This window comes from Balaenoptera physalus (assembly GCF_965194825.1).
Source record: "Balaenoptera physalus genome assembly, chromosome: 16".
NCBI classification, from domain to species: Eukaryota; Metazoa; Chordata; class Mammalia; order Artiodactyla; family Balaenopteridae; genus Balaenoptera; species Balaenoptera physalus.
This window is the reverse complement of record NC_138898.1, coordinates 16,077,156-16,094,520: the sequence shown is the minus strand read 5'-3', so window position 1 is coordinate 16,094,520 and position 17,365 is coordinate 16,077,156. Positions and strand designations below refer to the sequence as shown.

Sequence of the window (17,365 nt, the reverse complement as noted above, 5' to 3'; positions counted from 1 at the left end):
GTGCCCCGCCTTCCACGCTCTGCGTACGTCACTTCCGGCGCGAGCGGCCGGGCCGGCCGGGTGGGGAGTGCGGGTCTGTTCTGTGCGCGCTGCCGGACGAGGCTCCCGCCGCCGATTGACCCGCGCTCCGCCCCGTAGCCGGGCCGGTGAGTGCCCGCGAGCCGGTGTGCCCCGGGGGCCAGGGAGAGGGACCCTTGAGAGGGAGGGACGACCGGAAGTGGGGCATCCGAGTAGCGAGAGACCCCAGGAAATGGGGACACCTGGGGAAGGGGTGACAGCCGGAAGTGGAGGCCTCGGAAGGCTGTCGACGAGACGTGGGGTCTCTGGGGCTCCAGGAACGGTGATTCCTGACATCTTCTTGGGGTAGGACAGGAAGGAAGGTGATGCTTGAAAAATGATAGCCTCCAGGTGGGGAAGATTCCCGGCTTGACCCTAACAAATGGTGTTTGCACCCATCCGTATGCCCACCCATCAGTTCATTTACCAGACTGTGACTGGGTCCTGCTCTGTGCTTGATACTGCCAAGGCCCTGGAGATTAAACAGGAAGCTCTAGGTGCAGCGTAGAGCCCAGTGTGGGGCTAGATACATCCTTGCTCTGCCTCACTAGGTGTGTACCCTTGGGCCCTTAACCTCACATCATCCGCTAGTATTTACAGAGTACCATCATGGGCCAGGCACTGGGGATAGCAGTGAACGCGGCAGGCAAGTTGTCTGCCCCCATGGAATTTACATTCTAGTGGGCAGTTTCCCCCTTTGTAAAATAGGAACAGTATTAGTGCTCTCACCAAATATTGTGAAGATTAAACAAGAGATGGATGTAAAGTGCCTATCACAGTACTTGATACATAGTAAAATGCTCAAGTACATATTATCTCTTTTCATCATTCCACTATGAGTTAAATTTCATAAGGCAAAGAATTATATTGTTCGTTGTTGTGTGCCCAGCACCTGTAAGAACAGTGCCTGCCACAGGTGATCAGTAATTCTTTGATAAGTGAATGGATGGGTAAAACTGGCTTGGAGGAGTTTCAGGTAAACACACAAGACACTGGCCTGCATTTTCTGAAAGAGAAGTAGGAACCCAGTGCTGTGGAAAACAGGAGAGAGTCACCCTGGGGTAGTCAAGGAAGGCTTCATAGAGGAGGTGACATTGAAGCTGGGCTTGGAAGGTGATGAGTTGTCTGGTTGAGAACAAATGAAGCAAGGAAATTACAGGCAGAGGTATCAGAAATGCATGAGGTGTTTCAAGAATGGTGGGTCATTAGTTTGCTTTGGCTGACATTTAATGTGCATTGAGAGGGGTAAAGGTGGGAGACAGGCTGGAGAGGGACTTTGAGGCTAGGCCTGTAGTCCGTGGATGCTACAGTCTGTCTTCTGGCTAAGTACTCGATTGGGATTACAGGCATCTGTTGGTGACTGCCAGGAAAACAGAGCCCAGGGTGGGTCCTGTGAACCATGATTGTTGATCTATTCCTCACTCAGCATACCTCCGCCAAGCAGATTAAACTCATTGAACAAATATTTATGGAGCACAGACTATGTGTCTGACACCCTGTTAAGTGCTGGGTGGGTTTAAGGTGATGAACAAGACAGATGTGGATGTTGTGCACAAATTGCCTACAGTTGCAACAGTGAGAGATGCGCTATGCGGAAGAGCTCCTGCAGGGGTGAGGGGAGCTCCTAACCTGGCCTGGAGTCAGAGGAGGCTTCCCGCTTTAAGCACCGTCATCCCTCACCTGGATTATTGCAGTAGCCTCTAAATGGTCTCTGCCTCTATTCTCATCCTCTTACAGTCCATTCTCAAGATAGCCCAGTGATCTTTTTGAAATATAAATCCGATCATGTCAGTCTACTCAAAACCCTCCTTGGCTCCCACTGAAGTCATAGTAACTAAGCTCTTACTGGCCTACAAAGCCCAGTACCAACTGGGTCCCCAGTTCCTCTCTAAATTCAGCTGGCAATATTCTCCACCTTGCGCATTTGGCTCTTGCCGTACTGGCCTCCTCCCTGTTCCTTGAAAAAGCCAGGCATGGTCCTGCCTCAGGCTTTGCACGTTTTCTTCCCCCAGAATGGCTTGCTCCCTCATCTTCATCTTCTCACACATGTCACTTGGGTGAGGACTTCCCTGATCACCTTACTTAAAATTGCAAGTCCTATCCCCAGGTACATGCAACCCCCTTGCCTCTTTTATTTCTCTCCGTAGCACTTACTATCTTCTAGTAGTTGCCCCCAGTGCCTGGACGAGGGCCTGGTGCCTGGACGAGGGTCTGGTACCTACCGAGTGCTCAATATTTGTTGAGTAAATGAAGTAGCATGTAATGGGGACCGAAGGGTGAATTGGTATTGGGCAGAAGCACCGGAGGATGAGCATGCTAGTCAGAGGAAACAGGACGTGCAGAGGGTAAGAAAACCACCTTTGGGAGGAAGTGAAAGAAGCTGGGTGAGGCTGGAGGTTAGAACACAGGAACAGAGTGTGCAGACCTAAGATTTAGAGGGGGTGACCTGGTCACTGTGGCTGCCGTGGCCTGGGGGGAGACCTGCTATGTGCAGAGACCCCAAGGTGGTTCCTGCCTTCCTTGTTGAGTTCCGAGTGGGGGACCAGTGACGGCCCATGGGCAAGAGCTTGGGCTTTGGAACTGGGCAGCCCTGCTGCAACCTTATTCCTGAAATATCTAAGGCAGCTGTGTTACTTTGTTTTGTATGTTTTGTTTTTTCACTTAATAGGTGCGTTAGTTCAGATCTTCCAAGAAGCAGACACTAGGATGAGATTAGACATGCAAGAAGTTTAATGGCAGCAACACGTAAAAGGGAGGGGAACTGGAGAAATCAGGGAGAGCTTCCGATAGCGTTTTGAGGCCAGTCCCTGTGCAGGAGGTTTGGGCAGGAAGTCTTGGACTGCAGTGTGGTTCCACAAAAGATTCGGCCAAGCTGTTAGGGAGTCCTTGAGATAAAGTTGCCTGTTCAAGGAGTCCTACGTTTCGCTCAGTCATTGGCCAGGGACACTCTGTGGAAAGTGTGCATCCACTGGATGGTGGATCCAGAGAGACAGCAGCTGGGGACACCCATCAGTTATGCTTCACCCCGACAGGAGATCTGGTCAGTTTCACAGCCACCATGATAAGCCATGTGTGGATATGGTAAAAAATTTAACAGTACAGTAAAGAGCCTCTTTCTCTCTCCTTAAATGGCCAGTGTCTAGTTCTGTTCCCTAGAGGGAACCACGGTTAACAGTTTTCTTGTACTTCCTTCCAGAAATTTTAGGTGCATTCACAAGTATAGATGCATATATTTTTAAAATGTTGGGACTTCCCTGGTGGCGCAGTGGTTAAGAATCCGCCTGCCAATGTAGGGGACACGGGTTCGAGCCCTGGTCCGGGAAGATCCCACATGCCGCGGAGCAACTAATCCCGTGGCCACAGCTACTGAAGCCCACGCACCTAGAGCCCGCGCTCTGCAACAAGAGAAGCCACCGCAATGAGAAGCCCGCGCACCACAACAAAGAGTAGCCCCCGCATGCAGCAACAAAGACCCAACGAAGCCATAAATAAATAAATAAATAAATTAAAAAAAAAAAAATGTAAATGCAAGTCTTTTTTTTTTTTAATTGGGATATAGTTGCTTTACAATGTTGTGTTAGTTTCTGCTGTACAGTGAAGTGAATCAGCTATATGTATACATATATCCCCTCTTTTCTGGATTTCCTTCCCATTTAGGTCACCACAGAGCATTGAGTAGAGTTCCCTGTGCTATACAGCAGGTTCTCATTAGTTATCTATTTTATGCATATTAGTGTATATATGTCAATCCCAATATTCCAATTCATCCCACCCCCCACTTTCCCCCCTTGGTGTCCATATGTTTGTTCTCTATGTCTGTGTCTCTATTTCTGCCTAGCAGACAGGTTCATCTGTGCCATTTTTCTAGATTCCACATATATGCATTAATATACGATATTTGTTTTTCTCTTTCTGACTTCTCTCTGTATGACAGTCTCTAGGTCCATCCACGTCTCTATAAACGACCCAATTTTGTTCCTTTTTATGGCTGAGTAATATTCCATTGTATATATTTACCATATCTCCTTTATCCATTCATTTGTCGATGGGCATTTAGGTTGCTTCCATGACCTGGCTGTTGTAAGTAATGCTGCAATGAACATTGGGGTGCAGGTGTCTTTTTGAATTATGGTTTTCTCAGGGTATGTACCCAACAGTGGGATTGCTGGGTCATATGGTAATTCTATTTTTAGGTTTTTTAAGGAACCTCCATACTGTTCTCCATAGTGGCTGTATCAATTTACATTGCCACCAACAGTGCAAGAGGGTTCCCTTTTCTCTACACCCTCTCCAGCATTTATTGTTTTTTGTAGATTTTTTGATGATGGCCATTCTGACTGGTATGAGGTGATACTTCATTGTAGTTTTGATTTGCATTTCTCTAATAATTAGTGATGTTGAGCATTTTCTCATGTGCCTCTTTGCCATCTGTATGTCTACTTTGGAGAAATGTCTATTTAAGTCTTCTGCCCATTTTTTGATTGGGTTGTTTGTTCTTTTGATATTGAGCTGCATGAGCTGTCTGTATATTTTGGAGATTAATCCCTTGTCCATTGCTTCATTTGCAAATACTTTCTTCCATTCTGAGGGTTGTCTTTTCGTCTTGTTTATGGTTTCCTTTAAATGCAGGTCTTTTTTTCACACTTTTCTGCAACTGCTTTCTTTTTCCTTAACGTGTCAATTCATAAAGATCTGCCTAATTCCTTTTCACGACTGAATGGTATTCCACTCATATGGTAATATTATTTAACCAGTCTCCAACTGGGTGATGTAGGTAGTGTTTCCAGTCTTTTGCCATTATAATCAATACTTGTAGCGATCATCCTGGTGTGCATATTTTGCACACACATACAAGTACGTGTCCTAGAAATGGAATGCTGGGCCAAAGGGTATGTGTTGTTTTTTGTTTTTTTTTTAACTGAAGTATAGTTGATTTACAATGTTTCAGGTTTACAGCAAAGTGATTCAGTTATACATATATATCTATTCTTTTTCAGATTGTTTTCCATTACAGGGTATTATAAGATACTGAATATAGTTCCCTGTGTAGGTCCTTGTTGTTTATCTATATTATAAACAGTAGTGTGTATCTGTTAATCCCAAATTCCTGATTTATCCCTCCCCCTCTTCCCCCTTTAGTAACCATAAGTTTGTTTTCTGTCTGTGAGTCTATTTCTGTTTTGTAAATAAGTTCATCTGTATCACTTTTTTAGATTCCACATACAAGTGATATCATATGATACTTGTAAGGGTATGTGGTTTGAAATCTTTATAGATATAGATATTGACAAACTCCCACCAACAGCAAGCATATCAGAGTACCTGTTTTGCATTTTTGCTAATCTGAATTTCAGAGGTGTTTTAGTTTGCATGTCTTTAATTACAAGTAAGGTTGAGCACCTGTTCATACCTCCTTGAGCAAGGCCAGTGTGTTTGATGAGGGGTGTGTGCCTCCTGCTCTAGCTGCCTGGGTGCCTCTTCAGAGATTCTTCCTGCATGCCGTCTGGGGTTGGGCTTGGGCACGTGGTTCAGATACCCCTCCCGTCAAGAACCACTGCTCTGAGGTTCTTGGCTTGACAAAAAACGTCTCTGCCCCCCTCCCTCGTGCTGCTCTCTGATTTGGAATGAGCAGTGCTGGGCTTTCTCCACATCACGCAGGGCTTCTCTTTTTGCAGGGATCCTGGGAGCTAATGTCAGAAGAAAGTGACTCTCTGAGAACCAGCCCTTCCGCGGCCTCACTTTCGGAAAGTGAGCTGCCGCCGCCCCCCGCACCCGCCGGCTATGTGTGCTCGCTGACCGAGGACCTGGTGGCCAAAGCCAGGGAGGAGCTGCAGGAGAAGCCAGAATGGAGGCTCCGCGATGTCCAGGCCCTCCGAGACATGGTGCGCAAGGAGTGCCCGAACCTGAGCACCTCCCTCGAGGACGCCTTCCTGCTGCGCTTCCTTCGAGCCCGCAAGTTTGACTATGACCGGGCCCTCCAGCTCCTGATCAACTACCACAGCTGCCGGAGAAGCTGGCCCGAAGTCTTCAACAACCTGCGGCCCTCGGCCTTGAAAGAGGTCCTGGCTTCCGGATTCCTCACTGTACTGCCCCACACCGACCCCAGGGGCTGCCACATCCTCTGCCTCCGTCCAGGTACCACCCTCACCGTCTCTGGGGGCGGGGCGTGGGTACAGCTTGTGATGCGTCTGCTCAGCACTCTCTCTATCTTATTCCCTTTTGTCCCCTCCTTGCCTTAGTCAGGGCTCTTTTATATATATATATGTAAATAAATAAACACACACATATATATTTATTTATTTGGTTGCACCAGGTCATAGTTGCAGTGCGGGCTCCTTAGTTGTGGCATGCAAACTCCTATTTGCATCATGCACGTGGGATCTAGTTCCCTGACCAGGGATCGAACCCAGGCCCCCTGCATTGGGAGCATGGAGTCTTATCCACTGAGCCAGCAGGGAAGTCCCAGTCAAGCCTCTTTTGATGGCAAGAGAACAAAACCCTGCTCTACAGGCTTAAGACAAAAGGGAGGATTTAGTCTAAGGAGATGGGAACACAGCACCAGAGATCTGAAGGAACACGGCTCTTGCCGGGTCCAGGAGCCAAGACCCAGAATCCAGTTCGTTCCCCCATCAGGAACTAAGCCATTAGGAACTGAGACCGCCATTCTCCCTGTCTCTGCTTCTGTCTGTCAGTCTGTGTGTCTCTCTGGACCACATCTCTGCTGCCCTTTGCACATCTTCTTCACACTTCTGTCCGTGGACTGGCTTCTGCTCCCTCGGTACACCCCTCAGCTCCCAGGTTTACCTGGCCACCCAACTAAGTTCTTTCAATGCAAATTCCAGATTTCTAGGGTTGGGAATCTGGTGGGCTGAGAAAGCGACCCTGGTCATCGCATACAAGCGGGGCTGCCAGGACGCCCCGCCCAGCTCCCACCATTTCACTCCTTAGTGAGCACGTGAGGTACAGATATCAGTGAAAGGGTCTGGGCTGGGCAGACTACTGGAAAGATATCTGCCTACCACGTGCCTCCTCTGACCTCTCCCCCCTCCCTCTGCTTTGTTAAGCCCTTGAAAGTATTCACTTTAGATTCACTTTTAGATCTCAGCACTGCATGATGGTAATCGGGACACCTGACATTTCTTTGGCACAGTAGTTTTCAATGGAGGCACCTCCCCACCCCCCCGACTCCCCCACCCCACCCCCCACCCCCCGCCGCCCAAAAGCATTTAGAAATGAGTGGGAACATTTTTTTGGTTGACACAATGACCGAGGGGTCCTAGAATTCAAGCCTTCTGATTCTTCGTCCTCTTCTCTTCCCTGACACCAAATGCATTATAAACTCAGGAGAGCTCTCCACTCTACCCCCAACCTCAACATTTTCCATCAGAGCAGAACTGAAAAAAAAAATGTGAAAGTACGATTGCTGTGTTCTTCTTCCCAACCACGCTGGGAAAATGAGAACCTGCTGACTGCCCTTTCTGCTCATGCATACAAACGCCTCTGGAAGCTGATGGGGAGTGGAAGCGGCAGGGCACCTCCCTCTGCCTGCAGGCCCCACATTACCATTTCCTTTAGTCATTTACCAAACCCTCTTGGGAGACTAAACCACATTCTCTTGAGCCTTTACTGTGTACCAGGCACAGTGTTAACTGCTTTACCTGCTGTTTTAGGTGCTTTCCAAAATTAGGGGTGTTCATTTTAAAATAAGCAATGCGGTGGAGATGTCAGGGCACCAAGAAACCTAGAAACCAGTCAGCGAGACTTTCTGCTCCTCCTCTGTGCTCAACTCACACGAATATTACAAAACAGTCGGATATTACCACACTGGTTTCGCCTCTTTGCTTGTGTGGTTTGAGCCCTTTGCTCGTGTGATGGATTTTTTTCCCCATATGTTTGCAGCAGATCTGGATCCCTCCCCACCGACTCAATATTTTAGCAGGAGGCAGATACAGATTTTGTTCTTAACTAGGTATTGGCTTTGCCTTTTTATAAGCTGTTTTGAGACATATTGTGATTGAAAAGGATGACAGCCAGTTATGTAGAAAGAAGCAGGTTCAATTGGCAGCAACATCAAACAACAAGCTGGCATAATTTTTGGACAAAGGTTTTTTCATAGGAATTTTGCACATATCACAAATCCCATTGGTGGCAATCCTGTGGAGTTTTTTTCTTCTTTTCATATTTATTTATTTATTTATTTGGTTGCGCTGGGTCTTAGTTGTGGCATGTGAACTCTTAGTTGCGGCATGCATGTGGGATCTAGTTCCCTGACAAAGGATCGAACCCGGGCCCCCTGCATTGGGAGCACAGCGTCTTAACCATTGCGCCACCAGGGAAGTCCCCCTGTGGAGCTTCATCTTCCTAAGAAAGAGACACCGAGATGTTGGTGGGATTTTCTTGAGAATAGTGTTTAACACTCAAAAATTGTCATTTTCGTCTTTTCCCCAAAGAGAGAAAGACTCCTCGATCGTATGGGGAACATTAAAGGAGCATCCAGCCTGGAAAGGGGGATTTGCGCAGACTACAGCATTGGAAGGCCATCTCCACCTCTGCTGTCCTCAGTCTGGGCTTCATTCTCAGACCAGCTCTTACCTCATGGGGTCCCTGGGTCTCAGGCTCCCAGCCTCACCACTACGAGAAAGAAGAGAGATCTTCTGTTTCCAAAGGGCCAAGGTCCCAGAATTGAGTCCCCATGGTTCTGCTTGACCGGGCTTGGATCACATGCTTGTGGCCAGGAGGTTATAATACCCGTATCGGCCAAGCCCACCTCTGGACCCAGGAGTGAAGTCCGTTTACCCAAATTGTATGGCTACCATGGGAAGGGGTAGTTCCCCAAGGAAAATCAGGGTGGTCTCATGAAGATAAGGGGACTTGTGATGGCAGAAGGTACAGATGTCCATGAAGCAAGTATTGTTATCCCATTCTATGTATGGGATAATATGTAGGCCCATGGTGAGAAGGTAACTTGCCCAAGGTCACACAACTAGTAAGATTCAAACCCCTGCATGTGTCTGACTTCAGAACTCACGATTTCATCTTCACCACTCAATTGCATTTCCATTTCAGAATGTGCTGCTATGTTTGGAGTTAAGAAACACCAGCTACCACTTAGAGATCTAAATAGCCATGCCAGTAGAATTCTGTCTTTTCCATTTTTAAACAATAGTTTCAGGAAGGAGATAAATCATAGCCTGTCTAATTACTTGTTTGTGTTCATTTCTGTAACATACTGTCCATCTCTTATGACCTTAGACAGATGGATCCCGAGCAACTATCCAATTACCGAAAACATCCGAGCCATATACCTGACATTAGAAAAACTCATTCAGTCTGAAGAAACCCAGGTGAATGGAATTGTAATTCTTGCAGACTACAAAGGAGTGAGCTTATCAAAGGCATCTCATTTTGGCCCTTTTATAGCCAAAAAGGTGATTGGCATCCTTCAGGTATGGCCCCTGTGTGTCGTGTGCCTGTCCTGTGGCTGTTTGGTTTCCCCAGGGCCCTGTCCACTTACCTCTAATTCCACCTGATACACAAACCCCACCTCCTCTCCACAGTCAGAACACTAGAAAAGCATTATGGGAAGAAATGTAAAAGTCCAATTCACCACTCATTCTCATCAGGGTCTCCAGTAGTTTCTGGGCAAGATCAGCTTTAGGACAAGAGTCCAAAAAACAGAGAAATGCTTTCTGCTTTTTTTTTTTTGCTCCAGAAGGCAGAGAAATTCCCAACAAACGAAACTGAGAAGGTTTCTGCCAAAGTGATGGAACCTCTCCTTTCTGTGGGACCTGGACAGGGGGAGCCCTGTTGGGCTGTTTTGGTCAGATGCTTTCACACCTCATGTTCTGTGTTTCAGAACTCAAGTCTCTGGGAACCATAAAGTTCCTTACACACCAGTATTGTGTGAGATGGTTTGCACATGCAAAGCACTTGTTTTTAAAATTGAAGTATAGTTGATTTACAATATTATGTTAAAGGTGTACAGCATAATGATTCAGTATTTTTATAGATTATACTCCATTAAAAGTTATTACAAAATAATGGCTGTAATTCCCTGTGCTGTGCAGTATATCCTCGTTGCTGCAAAGCACACTTACAGTCTTTATAACCCATTCAGTCCTTCAAGGAATCCTCTGAGATAGACAAGGCAAGAATTATCTTTCCTTGTTGAAAGGAAACCGAGACCTTCAGGATGTAGCCTGGCCTGCGCCTCCCAGCTCTGGCAGGTTGGAGCTTTGTTCTGACCCAGCCCGTGGGGTTCTGTCTCCCATGAGCTCTGGAGGACCAGTGACACCACGATTCTCCTCAGTGGTGTGTTTGAGCCACTACTGCACACCAGGTTGATTGTTTAAGCATTTAAATGTCACCTCTGGTCATTATCAGAAATGTGAATCCTGGCTTTGAGACAATACTTTGGCTTTCCTTAGCTTCCACTCTTCTTTGCTTCTGCCAAGTATTGTGCGATTCAGGTGTAAGGATAATGCATTTGGATCAGTGGTTTTCTAGTCCTGTATGATGATCTGGGGGACAAAAAAAAGTTCCCAGGCTGTGGTAATGGACAGTTTCCAGATGCTCCACAGGTTCTAACACCCCCTTCCCTTCCCTCACAGGATGGTTTCCCCATTCGGATAAAAGCAGTCCATGTAGTGAATGAACCTCGAATATTTAAAGGCATTTTTGCCATCATAAAACCGTTTCTGAAGGAGAAAATAGCAAACAGAGTAAGTGATAATCCTGTCGACTTAAGATACTTTAATTTTTTTTTAATGCTGCCTTTTTTGTGACATCTATAAATTTATTGTGATGACAGTAAACTTAGCGTATTATTCTTGCCCTGGGACTACTAATTTGGAAAGTGCAAGGTTACAGATAAAATAAATGAACACTCCTTTCTGTGAGGGGGAGATGAAATTAATAAGAATATAATATTTGCCAGTGGAGAGAGCAGAACCAGGATTGTTATCGTAGGAACGTCCCTGCTCTGTGATCATTTAGACTTTTTAATATCCTGGCCTGGGCACTGTGAACCAACATTGTGTTTTATGTGTAAGAGGACATGGCAAAGGGTAGTCACCGGGCAGGTAGTTAAAAAGAGTCATGGCAATTTCTTACTACAACTCCTTGGGGTTTAAAAATGCTATTTAAGCCTTTCCACTTACCTAATTTGTGGTCTTGCTTGTAGTTTGTGGAGTAATTCAAGGTTTATGAGATCTGTGAGTTTTTAGTTTAATTCTTATTTAAGAAAGGATAGATGTCACTTTCAAAGACAGTCTTCCTCTCTGACCCTGAAGAGCCACTTCTCTTTTAACTTTTCCCAGGATCACGATTGAAATGTGGTGGGTGGTATTTTTCTCCTTCTTTCCTAGGCCTGGGAACATGGTTCTGGTCACTCAAATATTCTTGAATTTTGTTCTCTTTTTCAAAGAGGAAACATATAGAGAATCTCAAGTGTGTAAGTGAGGGAACTTAAAATCCAGATCCAGATTCCCAGGCCCTTTCCCTGAAGATTTTAACTCATCAGTTTGGGGGTGGAGCCCAGGAATCTATGCTTTTAAAATCTCCTTAGGTGATTCTGATACATGGTTAGGTTTGAGAACCTCTGATTTAGTGGCCTCCCTACCTGGGTTTGAACCCATGTTGGTTCCCGGAGCTCCCATTTGGAACCTGCTTTTACCAAAGCAGCCTTTGGAAGAGGTCTTTTACATCTGTAAAATGACCTTACTGGTAGCCCACCATCTTGTTCACTTAGTCCTTCGTATGTTCGTTCATTCACTCAAAAATATTTTTTGATCAGCTACTCTGTGCAAGTATGTTCTCCATGAATAAAACAGACCAAAATCTCTGCCCCCAAAATCCCTCTCATTCTAGAAAGAGACACAGACAGTGGATTACATATGTTATGTAGGATAAGGATGTGCTAAGTGCTATGGAGAAAAATAAAGCAGAGAACGGGGACCGCGGGTGCTGGAAGCGGGGAATGGGTTGTAGTATTCAATGGGGTAGTTAGAAGTGGTGTCACTGAGAAGCTGGCATTTGAGCAAAGACTTGAAAGCAATGAGGGAGTGAACCTCACAGTGATCTGGGGGACCCTGAGGTGGGAGTGGCCTGGGAGAGCAGCAGGGGCAAATGGTAGGAGTGGGAGGCAGAGGGGTAACGGGGGCCAGGTCGTGTAGGCCATCATAGGGACTCCGGCTTTTAGTATGCGTGACGTGGGAGCACGAGAAGCTTGTACATATTAGAGGAGTGACTTGATCCAACGCATGTTGTAAAGTGCTTAGATTGTGGTGGGACAAGGATGTGAACACAGAGACGAGTGAGGAAGCTGTTGTAGGAATCCAGGTAAGAAGGGATGGTGGCCTGGTACCATTAGGGTGGCAGGGAAGGGCTAGAATTCCGGATGCATTTCCTTATACCCCTTACCAGCCTACAGGATACGGGGTATAAGGAAAAGAGGATTAAGGATCCTCAAGCTTTTCGAGGAACTGGGTAGAGTTGGCATCAACTATTCCTTTATTCATTCAACAGGTATTTGTTTGAGCACCTCCTGAGTTACTGATTAACCTAAGGACATGTGTGCTTTCCTTTCATCCCCTGTAGTTTTTCCTTCATGGGTCTGACCTGAACTCGCTCCATTCAAACCTTCCAAGAAACATCCTCCCCAAGGAGTACGGGGGCACGGCCGGGGAGCTGGACATCACCGCGTGGAACGCGGCGCTGCTGGCCTCGGAGGAGGACTTTGTGAGGGAGTTCTGCCAACCTGGCCCTCCCTGCGACAGCATCCTGGGCCAGGCCTTGCCGCCCGAGGGGCTGAGCTCGGAGGCGCCGTGTGATGACTCCATGTGGGCTGTGAAATCACAGCTGTACTCCTGCTACTAGCCAGTCCCCTGTGAACGTCACCACCTTTAAAACCTTTTCTTCTTTCTTTGGAGAGGGCCAAGGAGAATTTGAGGTGCCATGGATCGTCTTGCTCCTTGGAACGGAACTGCAGCGCGGAGGAAAAGCCTGTAGGGCTCTGAGGTACGCCGCGGGCTGAGGCTTTGGTTACTTGAATGACTCCTATGGAAGACATGGAGAAAGCTCCCCCAGCGATTCCAAACGTTTGGAATCCCAGTGTGCAGCCCTTCATCTGAAGCCGTATCTGGTTTTGACACAGCTCAAAGCAAGAAAAATCAGGACCAAAGTCAACTTTGATCCCACGTTCCAAGAGAAAACAACCTGATTGGCCAGTCAGCACCCACCTATGAAACAGTTTGACCGAGGCTGCAAAGGGGCCACACGTGAGACAGTGGGAGTTTGTGTTCTTCACATGAACCCTAACTGCAGACCTCTGTGCTCATCAAGAAACTTTGTTAGTCCATCACTGGGTCTGGAAAGCACCTTCACTGAATCATGCAAGCACCCAGACAGAAGCAGCACCTCCTGATCAAATTCGGGAGCCAGGGACCTCACGTACCTCTGGGATTCGTGGGTTGAATCTTGCAATAGAAACTTAAAGTTTTCCCAAACCCATAAAGCCTTAGGCCTGGTTCTTAATGGAATCATACGTGATCCTAAATGTACGTGATTTTACTCAACCTGAAAGACTGGATGCCAGGCCTGTGTAGCTAAAAGAATTCTGGGAGCTTCCCTGGTGGCGCAGTGGTTAAGAATCCGCCTGCCAATGCAGGGGACACGGGTTCGAGCCCTGGTCCGGGAAGATCCCACATGCCGTGGAGCAACTAAGCCCGTGCGCCACAGCTACTGAGCCTGCGCTCAAGAGCCTGCGAGCCACAGCTACTGAGCCTGCATGCCACAACTACTGAAGCCTGCGTGCCTAGAGCCCGTGCTCTGCAACAAGAGAAGCCACCGCAATGAGAAGCCGCGCACCGCAAAGAAGAGTAGCCCCTGCTCGCCGCAACTAGAGAAAGCCCGCGTGCAGCAACGAAGACCCAGTGCAGCCAAAAATAAATAAGTAAATAAATTTATTTAAAAAAATAAAATAAAAGAATTCTGGCCTAAGAATTAAGAGACCTGGGCCTCAGCTTTCTCACCTGTAAAATGAGGCTGAATGAAGTGATCCCGAGGGCCCTTTTGGCTACTACCGAGGTTCTGGGATTTGGTTTAGTGATTGATTGAACGTTAGGCGTCGGTTTTCTGCCTAGAAAGAGGACTCTGTAGATACCAGTGGTTGGATCCTGTTTTTTTGTAGTACGCCTGGGCCTTTCCAAGAGGGATGCGTCATTTTTGGCCCTGCCTTTAAAGAAACAGTGGACTGAGCAATCCCCATTTTCTTTTCATGGTGAGGGTTAAACTTGAAAAGGATGGCCTTTGTGAGGGCAGGTGAGATGCCCAGAATCTTGGATGAATTCCTTCCATTCCTGAGACTCGGGGGTATATTTTAAACCTGGCAATGGTGAATGGTTAACTTCCTTGGGATTCTTAGATTTTGGCTTCTGGAAATGAACGCAAGGGCAAGTTATTCTGGGACCTCCACCCTCACCCCTGCCACCCCAGCCCACTTGAGTTTCTCTCTTGCGCGTTCGGCCAGACTGAATGTTAGTTCTGCATTTCAGCACTTTAGACCCTTTCTGTCAAGAATTTAGCCTTAGCCCACGCATCAAATTAAGTGGTTCATCTGAAGGCTTTTGACCTATTTCCCTTCATATTCATTCCATGCAAATGGTGGTGTTAAAAAGTGACAAGTGGGACTTCCCCTTCCCTGGCGGCCCAGTGGTTAAGACTCCGCGCTTCCAGTGCAGGGGGCGCTGGTTTGATCCCTGGTCGGGGAACTAAGATCCCATATGCTGCGTGGTGTGACCAAAAAAAAAAAAAGTGACAAGTACCACGCGTTGTGTGTGTACCTTCTCCGTGCATTTGTTAGAGCAGCAGGCAAGGTGGATGGCTCAGTTAGGATTAGAACAGTCCTCTGAAATTCAAAGGCCAGTCAGGTGTTAATAAGCTGTTCATCTCTCTAGCACTTTTTAAAATGTCTGGAGAAGTTGTTGGTGGAAATGACTTACCTCATTAGTGCCAATTCTAGGGAGAATTCTTTTCACCATAGATGCTAACCCTGGATGTTCTAGGGACCTGGCTGGGCGGGAAGTGTCAAAATGCATACCCCTGGCTGCCTCTAGTCCCATCTGACAATGATAGTGTGACCAGCATTGCTGGAAAGGTCTAAATAGGACAAGTGGGATGGCTATAGTAGAGGGTTCAGAACTCAACTGCCTGGATGGGAGAGTTGGTTAGAGGCTTTCTTAGGTCCCAAAGAGGACAGAGTGATTAAAAAACAAAACAAAAAGGTTAGACATGAATCGTTCAAGTTTCCAAAGTTTAAACTGTGCATTGCATTGCTGGCCAATTGCCTTTGTCTACATGTCTTAACACAGGGATGACCAAGCTCACCTAGAGAAATTTCTCAAAGACCAGGAAGGATGTTGCCCTTTTCCCAGGCCTTCCCAGTTGGATCAAGGAGCTGTTTCATTCAGCTTCTGAAAGGAGTCAGAGCCAAGGGTTATCTACCTTCTGGAGCTGTTGTGTTTTATGTTGGCTCCAGAGAGATCAAATGGCTTTGGCACCTCAGGAGGTTTGAACCAAGCTGTGAAACCAGGACCTCCCTGGGTGGAGAACACAGCGGTCTCCGCACGGCTTCACCAGGCATGTGTGTGAAGTTGCCCCAGGCAGGGCAGGGGGACGACCACAGGAGCACCCTGGGCGCTTCACTCGGCAGCGAGGGCACAGTGATGGAGCAGGTAGTTGAATACCTGGAGAAATGCGGGTGTTTTCCTTCAGGGAAAAGTTCTGATCCATTTCGCAAACACCTGAAAATGAACTTTTCCCGCAATTCCAGGTAGCATGGCGTAGGAAAGGGAAAGGAATAGTAAACCAGGAGATCCGAGTTCCAGCTTTACTTTGCCACGTGGCCTCAGATCAGCCACCAAACATCCCTGAATCATCATACGATAAAGGGGGTCTATATTCGGAGCTCTGAACCCTCTGTTCCTGGCATAAGAGGCTTTGTTCTTTTTTTCTCCGCATCTGGGTGATTCTTTAGGAAATTTAGGTCTGAATGAACTGACACCTAAAGCTTCCAAATGAATCTGTAAGCTTGAGAAATTTGGGGTGGGGGGTGGGGGGCATGTTCTTCCTCTCTTCTACACAGAATTCTGGAAAATTGTGCCTCTTCCTGGAATCCTGTTCTACCTTCACAGCCAGAGACTGGAAGAAATCTACAGAAATAGCCGTAAGTGCAACCCTGGCTTCCCATCTTGAGTTTCTTATTTGCTCTTGGGAAAGGTGGCTTCAGCTCCCTAGTACTTCATCCCGCTTTCACAAGGAGCCGCCTGTCCTTAGAGGTTTACAAACACTTCAGTTCACAAGATACTACATTTTTGCCAGAAATAGAGTCAGGGTAATAAGAGAGATTTTCCCTGAATTCCTATGAGATATTGAGCCTTTCAGAATTTTTCCTGGGTGGGCCTCTGCTTTAAATGCCATCTGATTCTCAGATCAGTCACGGGATTGCTTTTTCATTTGGGTAGCACCGCATTTTAAGGTATTCCTTTGAAACCTCTTCTTTCATTTAGGAAGTAAAATGTTCGCTAAGGTAATGATGTTAAGTATGGCTGTCCCATGGCATGAGAGGTGTGGAGATAGCAAACGGAAACATATCGACTGTTCAGGAAAGATGTCAGTTCTGGTCATCCTTTTCAGTGTTGGGATCTGTGAATTTTGTTAATCTCAAGTAAATTCCCTTCTGCTCTCCTGACTCAGAAATGGTTTGCTTGAAATACAAGTATTAAACAACATCAGAGTCAAATATTCTTCCTTTATAGAGCTTGCTCCATGGGAAGGCCCAGAGTGATTTGTGGATGGAGATGCTAGTGACCTTTTTCCTCTTTGCCAAGTAGCTGCTTTTCCTTTCATTTCACAGGGCGCCATGTTTAGTTGGGCAGTTAAGTAGCTGCCATTGGGATTCTTGTGGATATGCCTCGGCCTCTTGGCATATCAGGTGGGAACCTGTTACAAGTGAAATACTTGAAAATTCTTTGGGGCCAAGAGCCTCTGACACCACTCTGAAGGGGTGAGAGGTGGACTAATTTTGTGACCAGATTGGGGCACCATTTCGGCCACTGGTCGCATTCCTCGCTTCAAACTGAAATTCAGTTTGGCTTCAAGTATAGGGACACATGGTGGTGGATTCATCTACTTCAGTGTTTGTTTTGATCAAAAGTTTATTTTTCTAGTGCATTTTCTAAGTCAAAATGGTGAAAACATGTAATTTTAGTATGCATGACTGGGTCTTAAATAAAAATCTCTGTAAGGTTGA

General features: G+C 46.7%; 1 protein-coding gene across 3 annotated transcripts; it reads left to right on the top strand.

The window, feature by feature from the left end:
- The first annotated feature begins 15 nt into the window (after positions 1–15).
- Positions 16–17,365, top strand: TTPAL (alpha tocopherol transfer protein like). 3 transcript variants are annotated; one of them, XM_082430322.1, is made up of 5 exons: positions 17–146; positions 5,733–6,192; positions 9,310–9,503; positions 10,668–10,778; positions 12,655–17,365. In XM_082430322.1, exons 2-5 carry the CDS (start codon positions 5,748–5,750, stop codon positions 12,931–12,933), a joined length of 1,029 nt encoding a protein of 342 aa, XP_082286448.1. In that variant the 5' UTR covers positions 17–146; positions 5,733–5,747; the 3' UTR covers positions 12,934–17,365. The 3 variants fall into 3 exon arrangements, with proteins under 3 accessions (XP_082286450.1, XP_082286448.1, XP_082286449.1); XM_082430323.1 differs by lacking the exon at positions 17–146 and adding an exon at positions 195–408; XM_082430324.1 differs by lacking the exon at positions 10,668–10,778 and having other exon boundaries at positions 16–146.

What these genes read in the sequence shown, in the direction of transcription:
- TTPAL (XM_082430322.1), top strand. Translation starts at nt 5,748, where the DNA reads ATGTCAGAAGAAAGTGACTCTCTGAGAACCAGCCCTTCCGCGGCCTCA. An exon ending in CATCCTCTGCCTCCGTCCAG is followed by an intron (nt 6,193 to 9,309) that starts GTACCACCCTCA and finishes TTATGACCTTAG; the next exon opens with ACAGATGGATCCCGAGCAAC. An exon ending in AGGTGATTGGCATCCTTCAG is followed by an intron (nt 9,504 to 10,667) that starts GTATGGCCCCTG and finishes CTTCCCTCACAG; the next exon opens with GATGGTTTCCCCATTCGGAT.